This window comes from Astatotilapia calliptera, chromosome 4 (assembly GCF_964374335.1).
Source record: "Astatotilapia calliptera chromosome 4, fAstCal68.1, whole genome shotgun sequence".
Lineage (NCBI taxonomy): Eukaryota > Metazoa > Chordata > Actinopteri > Cichliformes > Cichlidae > Astatotilapia > Astatotilapia calliptera.
This window is the reverse complement of record NC_137425.1, coordinates 27877467-27902636: the sequence shown is the minus strand read 5'-3', so window position 1 is coordinate 27902636 and position 25170 is coordinate 27877467. Positions and strand designations below refer to the sequence as shown.

Below are 25170 nucleotides of genomic sequence, written 5' to 3'. Positions count from 1 at the left end.
CCTCACAGCAAGGTCCTGGGATGGAGTCCTTTCTCTGTGGAGTTCTCCCCTGTGTCAGCATTGGACCCACCTACCTTGTGACAGCTAGGGCAGGCTCCCTGAGGAGGATGGCTGTAATTATGTTGATCTAGTTATCAAAGAATAAAAACATGGAGTTAAAAATGAGCATAACAAGTAAAATAACATAAACTAGCTCACTTGGGCTGAATCTATGGTTTGATAATGTCCTAGGATTATCTTGAAATTTTAAAATAATAATAATAATAGTGATAATAATAATAATACGTGTTTATTATTTATTTATTTATTTATTTATTTATTTATTTATTTGGTGATGCTTGTGGATTTTGTTTGTTACCCATCGTCAAAAATGGTCTACCTGCTAACCTGCTGCAAACTGAAGCTTTATGTAGTTTATTGTTCTTCGAGACATGTAAATGGTATTCATTTTATTAAGTAGCATTAACTGACGGTAAAACGGCAAAAAAACGAAACAAAAATTCAACGATCCCTTCACATTATCAGTATCAGTCAAATATTACGAATTGCTATAGATTTACTTACAGATTTACTTAATTTTTTATAGCGGGTCTCTCATACGGAAACCTTTCCCAATTCCCACTTTTTCCAGGGGTACCTGAAGGCGGCGTCAGCCTTCTCCTCAGCCTGTCCATCCATCCGTTCACCGGTCTACTATCGTGTGTGTGTGAGAGGAGCAAAGCCTCATTCTCCTCCTTTCTTCCTTTCAGGGAACGCGCATCACTTGTGAAAAACGACGCTTGAGACCTAGAAGTTTTTTTTTGTCTGACGTCTCGGCTCTATTTGCTCAGCTCTCCCGCCCCTCATTCCCGGTTTCGTTTTTAATTCCCATCCTCACTTTCTGTCGTTATTTTTTGCCGGACTCGAGGATCCAGTCTGGGTGTACCGGCTAACACTTGGGCGTAGCTGGAGAGGATTTTGCTAGCTCGTCGCTGCACTAACCGGTAAGGTCGAGATTTCTTTAGCTTTAGCTAGCATGCTATTGTCAGTCAATAAGTCATGTTTAGCTAATTAAAAGCCACAATTTAAAATGATTTTCTGCCGTCCGTTACGGAGTGTCTGCTCTGCTTACTGTGTTATTACTCGTGTTTTTTATATTAACGCTAAGCAGCGCAGTGGAATCCGGCTTGCTCTTTGTGTGACTGGATTTGCGTCGGAAATGTACAAACGGGTTTGTTTTAGTGTCACTTCATCATTTTTGAGGGCGAGCCGCTCCGTTTCAGTCACTTTGATTCCCGTGCAAAGGGGCTTGATGGGGCGGTGGCAGGCTGCATGGTAGCTTCAAGTGCTCATAGGACCTGTTAGACCAAAGCTGAAAAAAAAGCTAAATGCCTTTAAATCCACGCTATTGTTTATTTTCATAGTGTTTCCTCTCGCTGTGTGACTGTTTATCCACCTTTTTAACCTCTAAACTTTCTCTTCTTCTGACCTCTCCTTCCTTCTCCATCCTCCATCGCGGTTGCCCATTGTTCTGTGATGAGCCAACTAGTGTGAGTTGCTGAGCAATGTTTCAGCCGTCTCAGTGGGGGGAAAGAAGCTGGCAGATATCGTGCTAATAAATTTGCAGCTTTCGTTTTAACTCAACAGACCAACTTTGGGCGTATTTGGAGCATGTTAAAGCAAATCTCTGCGCAGATCCTGCAGGGAGAGTGTAAATCTCAGAGAGAGTTTGTGCACAGTCTCATGCTGGCATGTAATCAGAGGTGATTAATGTCACCACCATCACCACCACTTCGTCTCCAAAAAGTGATCAGCTATTGTGGCATAAGGCTGGAGGGGCTCCCTCGCTGATTCCTTTTTTTTGTTTGGGGGGGTGAGTGAGTGCAGCAAGACAGATTAAGCTCCCTCTCTGCTGAACAATAGGGAGGAGAAAACACTGACAGTTCCCAAAGCCTTGCCAAGAGCGTTTAATAAACTGCAAACATGCAAGCATTAAAAATCTTTATCCTCAGCCTACAAGTGTATTCTTTTCCCCCAGCGGTGGCTCAGACAAGGGACATAAATTGTCTTGAGCTCTGTGGTTTTGGTGGGGCACGGCTTGGTCAAATAATGAGCAGCGATCGACCGTGAGGAAACGCCATCCCAGGGCAACTAATACGGACACTTTTCAGGCTTGGGGTTTGGAGACCCTCCAGGACTCTTAAGTCAGGGGGTGGGCTAAGCCATCCGTGAGTCTGCCGCCCCCCCTTGTTCTCTCTCTGGTGCGTGGATGAGAGAATGGCTGACTCATGGAGTCAGTGGGATGAGGCAGGCAAATGGAGGACAGACATGCAGCCTAATGCAATCATGTGAAATTAAATTTATCTGCCATTGAAAACCACACTCAGCTTTATGAAGTTATTTAAGATGTTTCAGAAAGATTATTACTTGGAGGGTGGAGATTAATGCCAGAGGCATTGTGTTTGTGTGTGTGTGTGCGGAGGGAGATTTTTCAGAAGCTAAACAATGAAACCGATCATTGTAATTAGGAAATATCTGATGGAGTTATCTACTTTCTTTCTAGTTGTATCTTCTCTGTCTTTGTTTGTATTGCATCTTTTAGAAAATTAACATTTATCCCTCTGTCTTTTGTCTACTTTTGGAGCTGGAATCAAGGGTGTGGGTGTCTACAGTGTTAGCGGTGCACGAGGACTAAGTGTCGCTGTCTCAAATAGTCTCCCATAGCCCGCACCGCTACTACTACTATGTGTCCACTAAATGAAATGAAGAGTTGCTTCAGATTTGTACTTAATCACTTTAAAATAAACCTGACCAAAGTTTTAAATGATAAAATCACCATATGTAACACTAATCACAATGTCTCAGACTGTTTTTTTCTACTCTCAGCTTTGTATGATGTCAGTGAGAGCAGGTAGTCCTAATATGGTCATGCTCAGGCAAATAAACCACGCCCATCTTATGTTTTGCCAGGTGCAGCCAATCAAAAGACATCTGCATTTAAGATAGTGGGAAGATGGCTAAAAGAGCTTTTTTCAGACAGTGGATGAACTAAATAAATAAAAATAAATAAAGCAAAATAAATTTGAACTGTGAATGAGCATACTTATACTAGAGCCCCATTAACAGGAACCATGTGGTAATGAGATTCCTTAGCTAACTTAATGGTTGTAGCTCATATCTTTTAAAGAAGGATGTTATAAATGCTTTCTTAGGTCTTGCAGATTCACTGAGAGAAACTGTGCAGTAATTGTTTCTCTCCCCCTGCATTTGTCTGTGCAAAACATACCTAAAATATCTGAAATATGCATACCTGTTTTAGTTTTTTCAAAGAAAAGCTCTTTCATCAGAATTTGTTTCAAGGCAATTTAAATTCTAATGACCTATTTTGCCCTAAGCTGGCCTCTCGACCCATGCCTCGGTCTTGAGAGGGGGAGATGGTTGTTGCATTAATAGACCTGTGTGTCAGCTCGCCCTTAGTCAAAGGCCTGGTGTTGGTGGGTGTGTGACTCAGAATGACACCCCCCCAGCTCTGAACTTCTCAGCAGTGACAAGGACAAAACTGGCCCTCTGGTCATCGAGCTTTTTTCAGCCTGAACCCATGGCCCTTGCACTTTATGGCCTCATTAGAAATTACCACTATCGCCCCACAGCTCTCTTTTAATCCATGGCAACAGCTGCACAATAGCTTCTTGTTTGGAGATTATCAAAACACCAACAGAAACAGTATGTTTGGCTGCATTTCCTTTTGTTTGCTGGCTGATTGAGGTTTGAGGAAACCGCCACGGGCACCGCATTGAATTTTCACAGTGAGGACAAAGAAGAGATAAACTTTGCTGTCGTCTAGCTGCTCTAGCCTTGATAGCAGCCTTGGTTGGTGGCGTCGCAGTTGTCAGGGCATGCAGTTGGCAACTGGCGACGTGGTTTTGAGACTGTATTTGCCAGCAGCTGCAGTAATTTGCTGTGTTTGGGCTCTCTGAATTCCTCTGGTGGGAGGCTGGATAATGGACATGGTTCACAGCCCTGTTGCTAGGCTTCAAGACCAGATTTGTCATTGCACATTGTGTTTGTGGCGCCTTGATTTTTTTTTTTTTTTTGCGTTTTGGTGCAATCTGGTCACCGATATAGTTAAAAAATTGGTCCAGACTGATGGTTGCTCTATCCTTAGTCATCCAATCTCCTCTAACAATTTTGGCTCTGAGATAATGGAGTCAATGTCGTCGTCCATACATCGCCATTGCCGTGTGTTTGTGGCTAAACTGGTCAAGATTATATTAGTGTCTAGCCAGCCTACCCTCACCGCAGGCTCAACAGGAATGATAGGCATTTGGGCCTGACACTGGTGCTTACCATAAGCAGCTGTAACAGCCAATTTATTTCTCAGTCATATCAGTTTACCCTGTTGACATAAATCTTGCTTTACCTTTTTCATTCTTTGCTCTAACATAAATCACCAACTTCCTATGAATTGCTCAAATAAGTGTCTCTGTCCTGGACAGATGTGCCGTTTTAAGGCCAGATGTGTGCTTCTCAGAAGGATGTATTTTGTAGGTGCAGATCAGCCTGACCATGCAACCTGTCTGCCATCCTGCAAGAGATCAGATTCCATCTGGAACGTGCCACGTTCCACTTAAAACGTGACGGCATAATCCTCTTAAGGACAGAGACGTTCCGGTTGTACATTGCGTGCGGATGTCCGTGTCCCCCCTCTGTGAATCTCAAGAGAGCACCAGAGCCTCTTGGGCAGCAGCGTTTCTGCCCTTCTCTCCAGATGCCTCGGTTCTGGTCTCTTCCCCTGTCTCTGTATCTGGTCTATCTGGTGTCATTGATCCAAGCCACCAGCTGGTCCTGGGCTGGCCTGATCTCATTTACCCCCTGAGAGGAGCTTGTTTGTGGGCAGACGGCCCATTATGGAGATGATCCAGCAGCTCTTCAAGTTACAAATTAGCTTTAGATTCTCTGTTAGGTCCCCCGTCTCTCTCTCTCTGTCTTTCTTTTCTTTTCTTTTTTTTTTTTTAAAAGCTGTCCTCTCTAAAACCATGTCATCAACATCTCTCTTATCTCCCAGGGGGAAGCGCTAACAGCATCAGAGGAACCTGCCTCACTAATGCACTTCCTCTGTCTGTTTCTGTCTCCTTCACTGCCCTGGCCATCTGTGGAGTTGCCTGCTTGGCTCCCCACTTTCTCCTGTGCGATCGATATCCACACAGTGGAGCTCTGCGCTGCCCTGCTGGTTGCCCCTGCAGGCGGTGGAGCTTAGCCAGACTGGAGTAGGGCCTTCGCCATTGGGGCCGTTGTTTGTAGTTGGGCTCTGTCTCCACCCTTATTGTTGTGGGGCTGATTGCCCCTCTAGCCTTGGCTCCACACAGTATTGTCTACTTTCTGGGACATACTACGGCCCCTTTAACTGCTTCATATTCCTTCCTTGTTCTTTCTTGCCTGCCTTCCTTGCCCCTCTCTCTGTTTCTGTGGACAGTTTGTGGACAGTTGAAGCTAACTGTTCAAGATTAGCATCTCTCTTTGTCCAGGGTTAATGAGCTCTGTCATGTGTTAATCTTCCTGTCCCCAGGGTGCTGAGTTTCCCTGTACCACACCACACTATGAGAACCAAAGGCTTCAAGTGTTTGCATACTGTGTATATGTTTTATCTCTTTTCTTTGGTGTGGGTGGGGTTTTTTACTATACAGCATGGACATATTGTGCGCATTATTATTCTTTACCCTTTGCTTTAAAATTGTTCAGTAGTTGTTATTATATTTTTTTTATCACATTTACAACATTAACAAAATATTTTTATAGGCTTGTAAACTCTTAATTCAGTTGCTCACTTGATGACATTGTAAAATCTTAGTGCCCCTGAAGAGTCCTAAGGATTAGTGCCAGCCTTTCTGATCACATGTTTCTGTGATCCAGGTGACTGTCACACAATCTGCTGCTCCCTCTCAGCCAAGAAAAGTAGAAAAAAGACTTGCAGGGTATTTCTCATGCCTCACTTTGTCTTACTGAGCAGCCCAGGGAACAACTGGAAATCATTCGGTAGGAATGACTATACTATACACCATTAAGGAGTTCACTTGACAAGGAGCAAAGAAGGCAGTAGATGTTTATGTTCGCTTTGGTCGTGCCATCTATAAGAGGTAGGTCTGGAGAACTGATGGCATCCACGTCCTTAAAATATTTCTCTTTTAATCGTATTTCCATCCATTTGGGTACATTTTCCATGTGATGTCTGGGAGAAAAATGCTAGATATTTTAATGCCTAGCAAGGGTGTAAACATCATCAAAGGAAAGTGGAACGTAAAGATGCCAGGCTACAACATAAATCAGACTTAAGGTAGTAAAGTACACGACTCTTAGATCAAAAGGAAAATGCATAATAGTGCTCTCTTGGATCTTGTGTGCACACAGGAAAAGAGTAAGAGTGCTGCCATGAAATGCTAATGAAAGTCAGCAACTTGTAGCAGGTACAAGGGAACTAAATGTTGGAGATGTTAAGTGGGTCAAATTTGAAGCACTTACCACTGACAAGGATATAAATTTGTTCCGTGACAGGTTGGTAAATAGAATAAAGGGTTACAGAGCCTGTAATGTCCACAACCAGCTGGACAATCACAATCAAAACACATATAATGTGATCTAGTTTTGGAGTTTTGGGAATACAAAAAATGTTAAAAGAAGAGAGGAGTTAAAAAAGAAACAAAGTTGCATTATCAGCCAGATTTCTCACTTTGCAGAAGAGTTTTTTGGAAGCTCACTGTGTCTCCCTCCTCCCGTTTGGCTGTCTCCTCACTCTGTCTCTCTCTCCCTGCTCACTCATCCCTCCCACGGTCTGTGGGGAATGCCATGGAGAGCAGCAGGCTTTGTTTGCACTTTATTTGTGTGTGGGACAGAGGCGGTTTTCCTGACCTCATGTTGGGGGTGTTTGAGGGGGGGGGGGGGGGGGAGAGAAAGCTGCGATTAGCATTAAGGTAGCGGCGCCACTCACAGCCATCTAGCTGGATTTATCGGCGTGTCACGCAGCCACTACATCGCATACCTATCAGTTTATTTCCTTCATCCTTATGCACATCCTCATCATGCACATGGGGATTTGTTTGGTATTAATCAGTCTCTTATCTCATGGATGAGCTGCCAGCCATTATGTTCAGTGCTGAAGCTGCGGAAGAGGCAGTCACATGCAACAAAACCAGCCCACTAAGTGGCACAGGCGTGAGTCTGTGGCTGCAGCGATGAAGTGATATAAACTTTAACTTCCGTGTGCCAACTGAGTTATAGTCATAAAGGATACTATAGAGTACCTGTTAGTGTATAATTAAGGAAATATCTCATCTCTGGGTCTGAATCAGTGACTGATGCTGCTGTTGTTAGTACTCTGCCAAGACGTGGCTGAGAGTTGATGAAACATTCAGCAGTCAGATGTCTCTGATGTGCATCATTGCTATGTATTTGCTCTTCTCCATATCTTAAACCCACATTCTGTATCAGGGCTTTATTTGTACACAATTGAATCCCTGTCTTATGAGGACTCAAATAAAGGCTGGTGTGATTTGTATCCCACTAATAAATGAGTTCTTCTACCTCTTATTTTGCATTATTTTTTTTTTTTTCAACAAAGAAACATATACCAGTGTTACCCACACATATAAGCCCAGATATATTTGCAGATTCACTTTAGTATTTTTCTTGCAAGCAAAAGAATGGCCACGCTCTTTTTTTGAATCTTCATTCGCTTCTACCCAGTAGTTATCCCCTCTTGGCTGAGCAGTCTCTGTTGTGGCGATCCTCTGTGTCATTCAAGGCGCCGCTCCAGATAGTCTCCCCTGGTCAGATTCCAAGTACATTGTCCTGGGCCGCAGGTGGCAGTGGTAGTCCTCAAGAGCTTAGTGGCCACTCCATTAGAGAACCTGCAGCAGGTGGAGAACTTGTTCACGTGTCCCTACACTGAGCTTACCAAGACTGCAGAGCAAAACGGAGACCGCTGTCTCCAGCTGCAGTCCTGGACTGTGGTACACCTGCAGGATCAGAGGCTTACTGGAGAGGCAGCTGATTATTGGAGATTTGTTTTTTCCATATTTGTAGTTTAGAACTACACTCTACTACAGACACAACCTAAGTCTCTTGAACCATTTTAACTTTGAATGGTATAAAAAATGTTTTCTAAAAAAGTTTGGAAAAGCTAGAAAGACATTCATGGGTTTTATGGAGGATCATGCAAATATCCATTTCAAAGATAAATCCAGTAAATGGAGCCCAGTGTTCGTGATTGGGGATGGAGAGCTGACTGAGGCTACTTGTTGTAATTTAGACTAGGTTAAATGGACAATCTGAGGCACCGTGCCAGCGTGTGGCATCTTGAATGTGTCATTCTCCCCCCCTTCTTTGTTTTTTCAGAGAGCAGGAGTTATACGTAACCGTAATTCCATGCCTACGGTCAACCTCATTCGATAATTTCTGGTCTCAGTCACAAGTAAAGCTGCGTCAAGTCTGCATCAGCCCGCTCACCCATGAGCAGTGAGGCTGCAGGCAAGTTAGCCGTAAATTATTCAAGCAGCTCTGCAGACTTGCGCGCTTTGAAGACAGAAGTTTGGAGCTTTTATGCCATTGAATGTGAAATGCAGAACAGAAGACAACGTTAGATTGACAGCCAAACTGTGTGGCATCATTGAAAATATGAATATGAATTTACTTGATTTTATAAATGCAACAGTAAATCTGCAGTTGGCAGAGGCAGGAGGGGTGTTAAAGAGCACACAGCACTCTCCTTTATCTTGTGTTTATGGAGATAAAAGCAGGTCAAATCCAGGGTCAAAGGCCACCGTATGCTCATTAAAAACTAGCCCTGACCCACCAATGTCCCGTCCTCTCACTGCTCACCAGAGCTGCTTTGCTTTGCCACCAAAATCACATTGAGGATTATTTTGGTTAATGCTGAGACCATAATTCACAATAATTTAATAGTTACTAAACATAAAAACTGCAGATTTCATTGATTGTTTTCTACTTTCTCCAAATCTTTGACTAATAGTTCTCTTACCGCTCTTTAGGCTGTTCTAAACATAAAGTTAAGTAAGCGGCATAAAGCAAAGATACTGAAATTATATTCATCTTCATAGAGAAAGTAAATGCTAAAAATGAAATAAATTAAAAGATTGATTAATCACATAGATTACAGCTTGAACCATCTATCCTCTTAAAGAGACATTAGTTATGCCTCGAATGATTCCATCAAGCTCAGGCAAGTGCGTGTCAGCGTTAGCAGCGTGCTACATCATCCACACAAGCTCGCTTTTTCTTCTTGCATCTTTTCTTGTGTCTCCCCTACCCCACCCCCACTGCACTCATCACCATCACTGCTTCCTCCCCCCACAATCCCTCCCTTTGACTACTATTTAGAGTACACCCCGAGGAGAGAAGAAGGCTCACAGAATGCATATGTGTGTGTACACAGTTGTGCACTGTGAAAGCAGACTTGTCTTTCCACCACAGCTACTCATACACGCTCTCGGGCAGTTGGTCGGCTTTGGTAAAGGTGGGATGGGGAAGGGGGTGGGTGTGGGTGGGGGTGTCACACTTTGATTTTAGTCTTTTTGTGTAGAATAGGCCAAAAGTCTGCAATTAGATGTGAAGGCAGACCACAGTGCTGGAGCACAGTTGACATTCGCTTATCATTTAGCTTATAAGCGACGCTGCATCTTATTAATTTTAATCTGCATAATGAATCAAAGCAACCCTGCTGTGATTAAGAACATCTCTTTCTTTCCCTCTTCAGTCTTTAAATGTAAGCTGCTGTGTTCCCAATAAGCACAGCTGATATATACACACATACACACTGTAGTAGATCGTAGTCGATGGAAAAAAAGCACAAAGATAGGGGTGGGGGGTGGGGTTGAAATACCGGGTTTCCGTTTAACTATGCTGATGACCTGATTATTCACAAATGCCATTTTTGTGTCTAGACAGTCAGAAAAGCTTCGATCCCTCAGCAGAGTTGGATGCCTTCCAGTACTGACAGCTTTGGTCTAAACACTGTAGCGTGGCTGGGATACACGCACAAGTGAGAACACACACATATACGCACACCCTCACACACACGTTTTGTTTATGTCCCAGTGTGGGAATTAGGAAGGGATGATGCCTAGGAGGATGATCTCACCTTGCAGAGCTGGCTGGCCCATCATGAGCTTAAGGCTTATTAAGTGTAATAAAAAAACCAAATAAACAACATAAACAAATATCACAGTTTGCATGAAGGCAAACTTGCAAGAGGCTGGGTGTAGACACAAGGCCCCAAAAACGAGATCAGCTTCAAAAACACCAGCTGATAACAGCGTTGGCAACATTCTGTGTTTATATACACACACACACTCGCAGTACACAGAAAACTATATGAGGGATTTTGGACTGTAGTAGCTGAACTTTAAACATGGCCATGAATCTGACACAGGGGTTATCACACCGCCTGTATGTGATGGACGGCCAGGGTGGACCCCGCCTCTCGTCCAGTGAATGGTTATCACACAAAGAATGTGAGCTGTGTGTGTGTGTGAGGGTGACGATGGGAGGGAGGGAAAAAAAGGAGTCCATTTTTGGTCTTTGCTGATTCCACGCTTGAACCAGTGCATTTGTCTTTGTATTTGTGTGGGTTTCTTTTGTTCTCAGTTACTGCGCAGCTCATCATTGAGGCTCGCAGGGAATTCGGTGTAGGACGCCGCTTGGACGCTGCGAGCATATGACCCACTGCAGAGGCCGACAATCACATTTTTACAAAGTCAACAATGCTGAAAACACAGAGGGTGGACATTTAATGTTTGCTGTGAGATAATCACTCAGACATAGAGGGTGGAGATGTATGTTCATCCTCTGTCGGCAGCTGTTAACTTAACTCTTAACCTTTTTTGGTTAACTGTAAAAAAACAAAAACCCCATAAGGACATTTTCAGCTTTCTCTTCATCTGTTTCTGTAATTTTACACATTCATTTCTTACAGCTGAAGTCACATTTCTTTCATTTACTGCAGCACTGTTTCTTTTCATGTCGAGAAACTAAGAAACACTGTTGAGATGACATCTTTTTCTTATATTAAGACATCTCAGCTAAATGTGTAGTTAGATTTCTTTACACTGACAGAAAGGGGAGTTCAGCCAGGATGTGGCCCACCGTGTAAAATGGATTTAACATCCCTGCTTCACTGCATATTTGTTTCTTCAGAGGAGCTGTTGTTTCAGCACTGATGAAAAAGGGTCACAAGTGCAACAAGCCAAGCAGCTAAATTAACCATTTAAAAAGACTCATCCTTGTTTCCTTGTTTAGTCTTTACATTTGAGCATTTGTTGGTTTAAATCTGTTATATTCTAACCCGGTGTGGTCTTCTGCTGCTGTAGCCCATCTGCTTCAAAGCTCGATGTGTTCAGAGATGCTCTTCTGCTCACCTTGTTTATAACAAGTGGTTATTTAAGTTATTGCTGCCTTCCTGTCAGTTCAAAGCAGTCTGTCCATTCTCCTCTGACCTCTGACATCAACGAGGCATTTTTACCCAAAGAACTGCCGGCTGGTTGCTGCAATGTGATTGGATTACTCAGCAGCTGAACAGGTGTACCTAACAAAATCTCCCTTGGGTATATATTGCTATCAATTGTAACAGATGCCTTATTTAGGTAAATAAGAAAAATTAACCTTTTATGTAAACAAAGTTAGACACAGCCAGCAGCTGATCTAACCCACTCTTTGTGAAGGAAGTAGTTCTTCTGCAGCAGATCCCTCGCCCGCACTCGTGTGCTGCTCAGGCCATGGAAGGTCAGGGCAGCTGATAATGTGCAGCTGCTTCTTCTGAGGTAGTTTGACCAGAAAGTCTCCTCAGATTTAACTGTTTTATGGTGTAAACATTTCACACAGTGCACTGTGTCTAATGTGAAACATTTTTGAAATGGAGCTGACGAAGCCATCTGTCTCAAATCTAAAGACATTACATCTCAGGTCATTGAATACATTCTGTCCCATGTGGGATAAAAATGCCTGCTTGTGTATTATGTAAGATTTCACAGACGGTGTGGGTTCTTGGCACAGCAGCACAAGTGTTAGGGGCAGTTTTACCTAGAGAATGCTCTACCTGATAAACTCAACATAGAAGATATAGGTTTAAGACTTACACTGTTTGCAGGAGGGGAAAAAGCAAGTCCATCATTATATAATGTAAGAGAGATTATTGTAATCTCATTGTAGCTCTCTGAATGTAAAACCATCTCCAGCTGCTATAGTTAAAGTGCCAGTGAAACAAAAAAAATAATTCCTAGTTGCTTTAGTAAGGCTGCTCAGAGAATGCCAGAATTATGCCTCACAGCTGTACAAATGTGTGTCATCGGAGGAAATGTAAAGCATGAAGTTGGAAAGGAGGTGTTCTTAATAAGATCCTCCGTAGATAAATAAAAAAAGGACCAGACCGTATGGAAATCAACTATTATACCCAGCTTGTAGAAAACAGCTGTCCAGTGTTTTGTAACATTATTTTACAAGGTCTGAAAATGCTCATTTATCACGCTTAGCCTTTAAAATGTTGCCCCCACAGCAACAGGAAAATTATAACTGCTTTTAATTTAATTAGGCTTAATGAAAACCTGTAATAGCATTAGTGCAATGAAGATGTTTCAGTTGGGAAAGACACGTTAATTAAGGTTGAAATTTAGGATAGTAAAGCTGTTGGAACACATTGAGGAAGACTGTATAGCAGAAATGTTTAAGCTCAAGGGCTTAAATATGGGAAAGTGCACACTGTAGTTTATAAATGAGTTCATATTTCTTAAAATAGTCCAAAAACAACCGAAAAAACTGAAGCCAAGGAGTTTAAGGGGGAGGAACGTGGCAAGAAAAGGCTGATGAAAAGACAGGTCAAATAAAAAGCAAAACACTAACAGGATACTGGAGTATTAAAGGTCCAGGAGGCAATTTCATTTTGGCAGCAAACTAAACATGAACTCTTAAACTTCAGTTCTGTTTATTTAGCTTCTGGAATCACGATAGTGTATTAATGTGGCCTGGATGCCTCACTCCGTCAGTTTCTCTGAGAGCGAATGGGGGGAGAAAACATACATTCTTGCATTGGTTTCCAGCCTGTTTATGCCTACCATTGACTGATGGTCCTGATGACGCAGGGAGGGTGTGTGAGCCAAAGAGCCAGATAGCTGTGAGTACAATCTCACAGCTATCTGGAAACTTGCAGGAGAAAGAGAAATGTTCCTGTGGCTGTGAACATGCACTCAGGATTTATCTCCCTCTATAACACGCACACACAATTTGGAGAGGAGCAGTGAATTGAAGATCATGGCCAGATGCTGTAGTCTGCTGTGGGAAGAGCGGCAGCCAAACATAAACTGCACACCAGAGTCTGAGAAACAGAGAGGAGGAGGGAGTAGTGATTAGATACAGTCTTATTTCCTGGTTCACTTTGGTGTCACGTTAGGTCACAGTGTTAATAGCTATTCCAGATTTGTATTAAAGATTAAGGAGTACCAGGGTGGTGAGTTTGAATAAAATGCTAAAGGGATTAGAGTGTCAAGATCCTGCATTGTGGCTTATTGTTTTTACAATATGTTTCTTCTGTCCCTTTATGTTTTATATATTTCTCATCTGTCATTAGTGAGCCAAGAGTGACAATTTTAATTAGAGCCTGACTATATTTTGGAGAAAATATCTTCACCAATTTTGTAGGTGAAAAATTCTGATATCATTATCTTTTAGTAGGCTGATATTCGCCTAAAGATGTATCGGTCTGGATCTCATTTTAAGTTTATGATTGGATGTTTTTTGCTGATTTGCACTCTTGGGGTCATTTCTCCTTCACCGTAACCCAAGTGGCCGAGCATCGTAACCCTTCCCGAGTCTGGTTCTGTTGGACGTTTCTTCCTGTTAAAAGGGAGTTTTTCCTTCCCACTTTTGCCAAGTGCTTGCTCATAGCAGGTCATCTGTTTGTTGGGATGTTTTCTGTATTATTTAGGATCTTTACCTCCCAATATACCTTGAGGTGGCTGACTAGAACTCAATTTGAATTGAACTGATTTTTTTTATACACAGGCTTTTGTCTTTTACTTTTTTTAAACAAATATTTTGTTACTTTGTTACTAAAATTGTTACTAGGGAGTGTTTTCTTGCTGATTCTTCGTGTAGTATGTCATGTTGTAGGTCACCTACAATCTTAAATTGAAAATAAAATGGTCTAAAATAACTGCTCTCATATAACAATTTAATAATGAACCTGGTGTCATTACCTGAAGACTTAAACATTCACTTGTCTTTGATATGTCTGGTTGTTTTGTCAGATATATCTAAACTAGCTGTGACTACTTTAGCTCTGTACTTACTCATGGACTTAACTCTGAAATGAAGCCTTGACGTTTGGGTAATGAAACTCTAGATATACAAAGCTGATCACATGGCTTTCTGTTAACAAAGGAACTGCCCAAGGTTAGAAGTGGGAAAACTTGAATGAGGTTTTGTTTTGTTGTTGAACAAAATGTGGAAGTGTTCAGTGCAAAGTGTATTGTCTTGCTACTCTTAGCCCCACACGTTATATTGCTATAGAAAACTTTTCACCTGGTGGAGCAGGATTTAGAATAAATAACATCAGATGGTTGTTTCTTCAAAGAAATAGATGTTAGGTGCCCAGAAGTTTACAGTTCGACGCCCCTAATACCACTTTTGGTTGTAAGGAAATTCCACCGGTCACCTGACTTAATTATTAACACAGACATATTAACAACATATTGCAATCTGTTTTGGCACAGTCTGTGGCTATGAGCGGAACAACTGGAAACTGGTTGCCAACTTGTTGTGTTGTACACTGACTATAAAGCAAGGTTGCCAAGCACATATATTTTTTATGCAGACTCTATTTGTGGTGGGATTTCTGTTTCAAATCTATAGAGTTCTTGCTGGAGTCTGAATAAAAGTTTTAAATGAGAAAGATTGTATATGCAGATGAGAAAGGATTTGCAATTTTTGCTGATTTAACACAGTTATCACCATATTATTGCAAACAGATTGTGTCCGCTTGACTCCGTTCAATTGTAAACTGATAGCAGACTGACTTTTCTGTCTTTTTGTTGTCTTATTGCCATCTTGACGTACCAAAGTCACTTTGAAGATGGAAGCCAACTATGAGTGGTTACAGGCCTGGTCCCCGTCTTCAAAGCAACCATTTCAGAGGCAACAAGATCACAAGTTTATTGCACACGTTTGCAAATATGTTGTTCATGGCTTGACCCCCCAACCGCCATGTAGCATAACTCTGACTATCTAACTGGATCTTGCAGCCAGTCTGCTCTGTCAGCTTTGCAAAAAAAACCCAAAAACTCTTAGCCTGGCATTTGAATACTGCACATCCACATCCACTTTTATGAATCATCCCTAAAATCTAATCTTAGGCAAAAAAAGCAGATTAGGGTTTTTCCTAAAATGTTGAATAAGACAAGTGCAGATGATGAAACCCAAATCTTTTGCTTCAGACCTTGCTCCGTTCCCTGTTCATCACCCACCCTGCCCTTCTGGTAAAATCTGTGACCAACCACCCACATTTCGTGGCATTTAAAAACCTTCCTGTGACCATGAGTCCCTCCCAGCAGCTACCCGTCAGCTCCCTCTCAGCCTGTTTGCTTGTTTTGAGCAGTGGCCTGTTGCACTAGCTGTGTGTATCTGTTCTTATGTGTTGTTTGGGATACACGGATCCTTTTCTCCTTCCCCCTCTGGCCTTGCTCAGCTGCTCCGGCCATCTGTGCAAAACCAAACAGAGAACAGAGGGGATGGAGGGAGAGAGGGAGCAGTTGGGGGGAGGAAGGAAATTGAAGGGGAGTGGGTGGATGGGGGGTATGGTTGGGAGAAAGGAAGGATCAATAGAGAAAGAAAGAAGGCCTTTTGACATTTGAGATTGAGTTTAGGGGATGAGTAGTGGATGACCGAAGATGAGGGAAGGAAAGATGAAGTGAGTGAGGGAATTGTTCCAGGAAGCCATCGGCATAAAGATGAAGTCTGTCCTCTCGTCTCGAAATAGGAGAGTGAGTGTGCGCATACAAGTTTAGATCAGTGGAAACTGGGATGACTACTGATGTCTGGGTCCTAACGTCATACCAGCAAACATAAGCCAATAGTGATCTCATTTTGTCTTGCGTTTTTTTTCTTTTCTCCCCATCTCTTTTCTCCCTTTCTCTCTCCCACCTTCTCTTTCTGTTCCCATGCTCTACAGGCCAAGCCTCTTCCTCTGGGCCGGCCTCTGTATTGCCTAAGCGTTTGTCTCACTGCTTAGCCTTCCTCGCAGCCGGCTCCTTGCTCTGTTTGTAAACTTCAGCAGGCCAGTTTCCTGCTTTTCCCAACCCACCCCGCTCCTAAACTTGTGAAGGTCTGTCCTTTTCTGCTGATCCATCCCTGCAAAAGTAGCAGGGGGAAAACTAGATATGTGGACCTATTTTATTGTAGATTGTGACCTTTTTCAGGCCTCATATGCTTCATGTTCATTTATGTCTTAGACTGCTCTGTTTGCATACCATCAGTCAAACTGCCGCCTGCCTTTGGGCTTATTGGGTTTATTGTACTTGCCTTGACCCAGTTAGCAAACACATCCAAGTCTTTCTCCCACCTCGTGCTACTTTTCTTTTTATAACCATTTTAGCCCGGTAGCGGGAAGCAGGCTGTGTTGACTTTTCTCCTCCATTATAAAAGCTGACTGTCTTAACATTTATTGCAGGTGGCTTGTACATTTGTGTGTGTGCATGCAAATCTGCATGATAAACTTTTTTTTGCACTCCCTTAAATGTACTATCCTAGAAAACTAGTCTTCCACACTAGTGACTTTGATGTCTTTTGCAGTAAGAAAAAACCATCACAGCAACACTGGCCAAGTGTGTCACTGAGCTTTTTCGTGCCACAGAGGGGACCGTTTGCAACTGCAGCGCAGCTGCCTTTGAAATGAATGAAGGCTATTAGTAGAATGTGTTGTTTCTGCAGTAAACATGTTGTTCTGTCCTTCCCTCTATAACTCCTGAGACTTCATGCACATTTTGCTATTAGTTGGTACTAATTTTGTCTGTTTTTCATATTCTGTAGAAGTTTAGTCCCCCCTTATATACTTTAATGAGACATACTGTTCGATTTCTGCACATTTACAGTTTTATTCCACCTCTCTGATACTTATGTAAAAGTATTTCTGAATGTGTGGTGCTGAAGCTCTTAGAAGATATAAGCTTATCCTTTATCTGATTCCTGAGGGTACCAACATTCCTGGGCCTCCATCTATTGATAGCAGCGAGAGCTTTTCATGTCTGGTCTTGCTGCTGACTAACTGAGCTTCTCTGTGTATTCTCTCCTTCCAGACTAACCCTTAACATCTGCAGAACGCATCTTGACCTGTGGCCGTCCCGCGCAACTTACCCCAGTCAGCCCTGCCTTGCAGTGTCAGACCACGGCCATTCGAGGGGAGATGAAGCCGGATGGGGTTGCCACGGCAGTGCTGGAGCCAATGGAAACATTGGAATCCAATCCCGTGAATGATGGCGCACCACCCGGGGACCAGGAGCCCAATCAGGCAGCCAGCGGGGTGGCAGAGGTGATGCCACAGCAGCTGGGGGGTGAAGGAGATCAGGAAAAACCACAGGGAGACCAGGCCAAGGAAACCCCAGCTGCCAAGACCAACAACAAGACCTCGGGAGACCCCAAAGCCAAGAGTACCAACAAGACCGCGACCAAGACGAAACCCGGCAACACCACTCAAAGCAAGGCTGCAACCGGCTCACGGCCCAACACATCGCAGAGCCGCGTCGCAAATGGTGTGTCCAAACCTCAGACCAACGGTGTTGCTAAGAAGACCACGCCTGCAGCGGACAAAAAGAGCACCCTGACCTCAGCTTCGTCGAAAAAACCAACAGGAACTGCCGGCGCCCCAGCCTCCAAAACATTGGCTAAAGTGTCTGAGAAGAAAGCTCCTGCCACCAACGGCGCAAAGTCAACCACCGGAACGACAGCAGCCAAAAAGACCCCATCCACAAATGCTAATGGTGTCAAATCCAATACCGCTGCAGCAGCAGCAGCTAAAAAGCCCCCAGGTTGGTGAAAATGTCATCAAGATCAGCGTGAAAAGACAAATATAATTCTAGCATTTTAGCAAATGTTTTCAAAGCTCTAATGAGGAGTGCTCATTGTAATGTGATGATATGCATATAGCTGCTCGTCAGATGAATTCAGCTCACATATTAGACATGCTACAGTGACTCCTGCTAAACTATAAATGTTTTTGCCCTAGATCCTTGTGACACACTGGATAAAAGCTGTCTGCCTGACCTATATCTGAGGAAAATTATTATTATTATAAACTTCTTTACTACAGCATATAATAATGTTCTTATTGTTTTACACTGCTGTCTTTTTCTTTTTCTTTTTTTTGCTTTTTTCCCCTCCTCTGCTCTCCTGTCCTGTCTCCAGCTCCCAAGCCTGCCTCCACCAAGCCCGGCTCTGTTGCCTCACCCAAACCTGATAAGCCCCCCGTTTCCAAGACAACCAGGTAGGTGTGACATTTGCGTTGGATTGAAGCCTCAGCCGTGCTCAAGTGTGTGAATCTGTTTACACATACAAGCACACACAAAGATACTTTCTGTGCGTTTGTAGATAGCACAGGCTGCTATCTATAACGCAGACGCAGACTCCTCCAGTCAAAAATGTTCAGTGTTCTTTTCTTCCTTTTGAAAACTGCTACCAAATTTCAAAATTTGCTTCAGAACAGCTGCAAATGCAACTATATGACCAAACTGATAAGAGTTGCAGGGACTGAGCTAAGCACTACAAATCTCTTCAGTGCCAAGTGAGAAGCAGTTAGTTCAAAAGGCTTTCACTTGGCTACAGGTTCAAAGAGGGCGCTGTTTAAGAAAGAGCACCCTGGGGGAATCGGGGACAATGGTCCCCCACATACAGGCTCACAGGGGCCGGGCATAAGTAGGCCAGCAACGAGGCAATGTCAGAACAAGCCTTAGAGTAATGCCTTGCAGCCTTTCATCATTATACAGCATTATTAATAAAACAAGTTTGGGGAGGGATTTAGAGAGAGGAGGATGAGCGTTGGGAAGATGAAACGAAGAACAAGATATTTTTCTGGGGGTGTTTTTTTATTTATTCATTTATTTATTTATTTATTTTTGCGCTCTTTCTGTGTGGCAGTGTGTGCTGTGACACTATGTTTATGTGGAAATCAGATCAACATGTGTTCCTCACCTGAGTCACGCTGTATGCATGGTGCCGAATCCTGAGGTGACTTGGCAACAGACCAAGCGAGGAGGCTGAAGGAGGCCTTTGTCTGACGCCGCGATGATCATGATTGGGCAGAGGAGCCTTTGGGACTCAAGCTGCTCTTTGAATAGCTGATCCTTCTGCCTCGTCTTTGACTTTGTTTGTTTTGTTCATGCAAAGCCTCCTTTTTTTCCCTGTCGTGTTATGTCATCTTGTTGGTATGTCTGTGTGTAGACCCATTGTTGAGTTCGAAACACCATCTCAAAGAGATTGCACTATTTGGAGTAAACAAATAGCCTCTGAGAGATCGACCATGTAAGCATTCACAGGAAGATGCTAAAAGTTGGACATTTCAGAAAATAGTAAATTGGAAAGATATCAAATTAAAAGGAAGTAAATAGCTAGCCTAGCTCAGTTTAGAGGTAATAACCATTCTTGGCCACTAACTCCTCTGAAGTTCACTAATTACAGTATCTTGTTATAACATGTTTTTAATCCACCCAAAAAGCAAGTGTCCAAAAATAGCATCTTAAAAGAGTTCAAACTAGACACAAAGTGCTTAGTGGGATTAGAAAGCATTAGATCAGGTCGGGGTTAGATGTTTCTTTCTCATATTCTTTAGGCTAGGCTAAGCTAGCCCACTGCTTTTTGCAACTTTGTGCTAACATGACGGCGGTAACAGTATATTTAGAAAGGTTAATAACAAGAAAGACCAGCTAAGCTGCTTCCTCAACAGCAGAAGGGTCTGTTCACTCAACATCCAGATGAACAGAATCAACTTCATTGGATTTCCTTACCTGAATGATCCAGATAAACCTCTTTATTACGTTTCTTCAATAGCAAATTAAGGAATTATAAACAGTCAAATATCATAATTGCTGACATTAAAAATGCTTTTCAGACACACATCTGCTGCTGTAACAGAATGGAAGACAGCCTTTTTAAAGCTTTTTCTTTATATTGGACAGCAGAGGGAAGACAAGAAAGCTGGGAGAAAGTGCAGAGCCATAATAGCCTTACGGTGAGCTATACCCGCTCCCGAAGATGGTCCTTATATGACCGAGGAAAGCTCGATTTTGTTTGTAGCTAGCTCCCCTGTTAAATCACTGACAGTATGTTATATATTGTATTAATACTATTCACTATACTAACATTTTCCTTCCCAGCACACACTGGTTTGCCAACCACTTTCTCCCACCTGACCCGCAAAGTGTTTTAGATCCTCCCCACCCCCACCCCCGTCCATTCTCTCACTCTCCCTGTGCCACAGGTAACAGTTGGATTGAGGAGATTACACTCAGATTACAGCTTTATGCAATGGTTGATGTACAAACATCTTATTAAAACGAGTTACACAAGGGCACTTTGATAATCTATATTGCGGTGCACAATACTCATGTGCAGTGTTTATGAACTGCTCTGATGATTTCATTTCTGTTATACCGACCGGCTCCGTCACGTCCCACCATTGTGCATCAGTCTCCACTCCTTGTAAATATAAAACCATTAAACACACATGAGCACTATCAGGGTTAGGGCTGTATTCAGTAGTTAGTTCATTACCAGTGTTTAATCAGCAATTTATCTATGCAGATGAAACTCACTCGCAGGTGTTTTAGTTGTGCATCACATAACACTTTAAAACATGTAATAATAATTTTACATTAGCTTTAGAAATCTGTAACACTCTATATACCCCATGAATAATAAACAGTAAATTGACACACTGATCACAGGACTAACGCCTTGTGGGTATCTCTAACACGCCAGCAGCTTTGACTAACCAGCTAGTGTTTCGTGGCCTGGGTGTGAGGTCAGGCTCACTGATGAATAATGAAACCTTTATCACAAACCAACAACAAACACAGAGTATATCAATACACAGCACAGACAATGTTATATGTCCCAAAGTAATCCGAATCTTGTCGTTCCCTCCTTTTATTGGGCACCAAACATAACATTATATAGAATTTATTGATTGGTAATAGTAAAAGCGAATTAACTATGAATTTAACATTTATTAATTATTGGGCACTGACTGATGATTATTAGATGCTGGATGATTTTTATTTACTCGCTTACACTGCCCGATCCTTCTCAGATTATTGTCTTTGTGGGATTGTGTGTTGCTAGCTGGGACACTGTAAAGTGCCCAAACTATGGGCGAACGATTTATTATCAAGACTCGCAACACAGTTGCACGTATCCCGCCTCTTCTTTACTTTTTAAAATTTCATTTAATGGCTAAAATCTTTTTTTTTCCGCTTTTCTAAAATTGAATTTTGCTTGAATTTAGTAACAGGTTAGCTAATCGTTGTCATTAGCCTCCTGTTCCAGTTGAAAGAAATTTTAAAAATGCATCTGTTAAGCTGATATCTCAGGTACACTCAGGTCAGCTAAGTGCTAATTTGTTGCTTTGTAAAAGTAAGGTTACCAATGACTCACTGCTAGAGATTGGAAGTGGAAATAAACTCACCCGTTTCACTCTTTCCTGTCAACCATAGTGCTCGTGCAGACATCCGCTGTTCAGTCTGTATCACACAATTAGCATTATAGAGGGTGGATATTGTTACATTAATCCAGCACAGCATTATTAGCTAACCGCCCCACCTCCACACACATCAACCATGTCACGGTTTGAGGCCAGATTTGCCATTTCAGACATTTAAAGGCTGCTCTGTTCCCACTTCGCCTCCATCAGTCATTACAAAGGCTTTGTACCGCAGAGCTGGCAGGGTGAAATCCATTTATTATCCAGCGTGACTTCAGTCTTCATGTCAATCCATGTCAATATCCATGTTTTACATTGAATTCTTAACACATTCTCTGTTATTATTATTATTATTATTATTATTTGTAAGCATGCCAAGCTAAATCTTTAGCTAATAGCCTGAGTAGGTAACGTGAACACTTTGTTCAAAAGACTGAGCTGAGGTTGTAATTATAGGCATCTATAAGATGCGATATTCAGTGCTATTTGGTGCATGTGCTCATGCATTGGATGTGTAGTCCAGAGAAGCCTCCTCCTGCAGTAAATCTCCATGAATCCCCATGAGAGAAGTATAACTATTAGTCACGATTGGCTCTTCTGACAGCCCCTTGTACCCTTGTGGGCATGCTTTGTTAAGTGTGTGTATGTGCATGTCTGCTTTAGTAAATGTGATGTGCTTTGACAGGGCCATAAATTTCAGCTTTAATTAGATTTTGCCCTTTTCCTACCTCACTCACTCCGTAATTCAGGCCTACCATCGGCAGAGTGGGGGAGAGCTCAACAGACACATTAACTGCCACATCAGACGCACTCTCCTCCTGTTGCTGCCGCACACACACTCAAACACATTGGGGCTCTCAATTTATGCAGTGTTACTCAGTTGATTTAATTCCATCCAAAGCAGATTTCACTTATCAGACAAACAGCAAATGCTGGTTCACAGAGTGACATCAATCTATGTAATTTGAGGCCACTTATAAATGTTTTCTTTCTCTATTGAGCTGGAGGGTTTGGGGTTGTTTTTTTGTTTTTTTGCAAAATTGAGTTACATTAAACACAGCAGGGACTCTTTCTTGTAACTCATCCTTTCCGTTCTCTTTAACCTCGTAATCGCACTCTTAAAGTTACCAGAAAGATGGCTTTGTCAATGAAGATGAAGCCTGTTGTGTCAGCAGTACATCACCAGCATCAAGCTTAAACTTGTTAAGCATGTTTGCAATGTGCATGAGTATAGCTACCTGCTCACTTTATAGTATGTGCATGTCTCTGTTTTTCATAAAGGTCTTGTGTCTGGACACTCATTAAATTGTGTGTACGTGTTATATGTGCACCTGCTGTTTGATGCTGATTGCATACAGCATGTAGCATGTGAGGGAAAATATTTGTGTCAAAACACAGGAAGTGGAAATCACTGTTGGATCTTTGAACATTATAATACCTACACATGCAGCAGTGTGTGTGCTAGTAGCATATGTCCTAGGTTGTGTGCATGAATATTTACCAATTTCTTGCCTTTCTCTTGTTTTGCATTGAGACTTGAGTGCTGGTGTCTAGCATGAAAACCGCCCAATAGGAGACTGCAGCACACTGTGCATTCCCCTTATAGGTGCTTTTGTGTGTGCACGGATGATTGCACTGGAGAAACAGCATGTCATTAGAATGCAGAGCATGTGTTCATTTGCCGATATATTGCTGTGTATGATGTGGACTTAAAGGTGGGGGGAAGGGAGTCGTACGCGCGCGCGCTGGACACGTAGTACACGGTCACGTGACGCCGAGCCGGGTTCTCCTGCTTGCTCTGCCGTCTCTAGCTGTGGCGTAGTGAAGACAAAAATGGTGGCGGTGGAGTATGGATGCTTCGCGATCGCATACGTCACTGATGAGCTCCCGTCACTGCTGCCAGAGATGCTTGTCGTGTTAGGGCTCTACATGCAGCAAATTAGTGTTTGAGAAAGAGGCACAGAGGTGGAGAAAGGAGGAAGGAGCAGAGGTTAACTCTGCTTGAAGCAAAAGGAAAGAAATTGCCCTGTTGGAAATCAGAGGACAGATCAAGGGCATTCAGTGCTATATAAATGCACTCAGAGAAGTAGATGTGGTAGCCTTTGAGCTATCAGGGTCTTTTTTTTCATCACCTTTATGCTGCCCACTCAGCTGCCCATGTTCCCACATTAGTCATGGTGTTTTCCTCGCTGATGGTCCCTCGGGGATGATAAATTTTTATTGGAGGGGAATGAATGCAGCCCTCCTCGTCATCTAACAAATTACTGCTGATGTAACGGTCCAACACCGGTTTGTGTGGTAAGCAGCAGCTCGTGCCACACAGTGTTCAGCAGTCCGATATGAAGACAAACAACGCACAGCGCAGGCTGTAAATCTTCCCCCGTGCCACGGGTGTGGCCAACCACTCCACGAAGCAGAGTCCCGCTGCCATGATGTTATTAGGGAGCAGCCGCAGAGCCAATTACTAAATGGATTTAGTAATCGGAGGGAGGGACAGAGTATGATTGAATGTGAGGCAGACTTGTTTGTGGGTGTTCCACTCATGATAAAGACATGTGGCAGTTCTTCAAACACTGCAGTTTTTAGTCAAACATTTCAAAGACTAGAGAGGTGATATGTTTTTATCCACCCTGCATCCTGGTTAAACAGGTCAACCACTGGAGATGTTTCCATTTAACCCAGCCTGTATTTATCATGGTTCTGGCAGTTGGCCCATTTTACGAGCGCTCTATAAATGACTTTAATGCCGTTACTGTTTAAGGTAGAAAAAAACTGTTTGGGGAGAAGCTGAGCTTTACAGGATTGTTGGGGTATCAAAGTAGCATTTTTTTTCAGCCTGAGTTATAAAATGAGGCCAGATGTCCTGTATGATACTTCTGTGATAAAGGGTTAAACAAGAGGAAACTAGTCTAGTAAGAAAATAGAAATCCACCAGAATTGAGCAAAATCTAACAGACGTGTTAAACACTGTCAACACAAGACAAGATGTGTGGCACTTTGAAGCGTGCATAAATCATTTACAGCTAGCACATCCACACGTGAGCGCAGAATACTTTTGTCAAGTGCTTATACGGCACTTTGCTCTGACGCAGCCTGCGTGAAGTACAACAGCTGATCCGTGGATCAAAGTACTGCAGAACCATCAAGCTGTCGTCTGTGTTAGCTTCCACCTTACTCGTTTGTAACTTCCCCTCAGAGTGTGTGAGAGCTGCAGCAGTGAGTAGTGGCGAGTGACTGGATAACATGTTAGATCTGACATGTATCTGATCCTGTGCTTTCATTTAACCAACTAAGTATGCCGAGAAGTCGCACACATCCCTCACATAAACTGAAGTGTAGTACCCTGCCTGCAGTGATCATTCTCTTCGATTCACATTTAGATAAGGTTTAGATGAAATTTCATCCAGGTTATGAATCATGGAGCCTCAAGGTGCTCATTTCCTGCTGCA

The 25170-nt window shown here is 42.7% G+C and overlaps 1 protein-coding gene across 3 annotated transcripts in view; it reads left to right on the top strand.

Annotated features, from left to right (window-relative positions):
• The first annotated feature begins 643 nt into the window (after positions 1-643).
• prr36b (proline rich 36b) overlaps positions 644-25170 on the top strand; it is a 39200-nt gene continuing 14673 nt past the window's right edge. The window contains exons 1-3 of one of the 3 annotated variants that reach the window (XM_026165761.2): positions 644-983; positions 17328-18056; positions 18433-18511. In XM_026165761.2, the coding sequence (XP_026021546.2) occupies positions 17435-18056; positions 18433-18511 (701 nt within the window). In that variant the 5' untranslated portion in view covers positions 644-983; positions 17328-17434. Of the gene's footprint in view, positions 984-5959; positions 6114-10011; positions 10031-17327; positions 18057-18432; positions 18512-25170 lie in introns of those variants that run through there. The other 2 variants (XM_026165762.2, XM_080300456.1) reach the window with 2 other exon arrangements.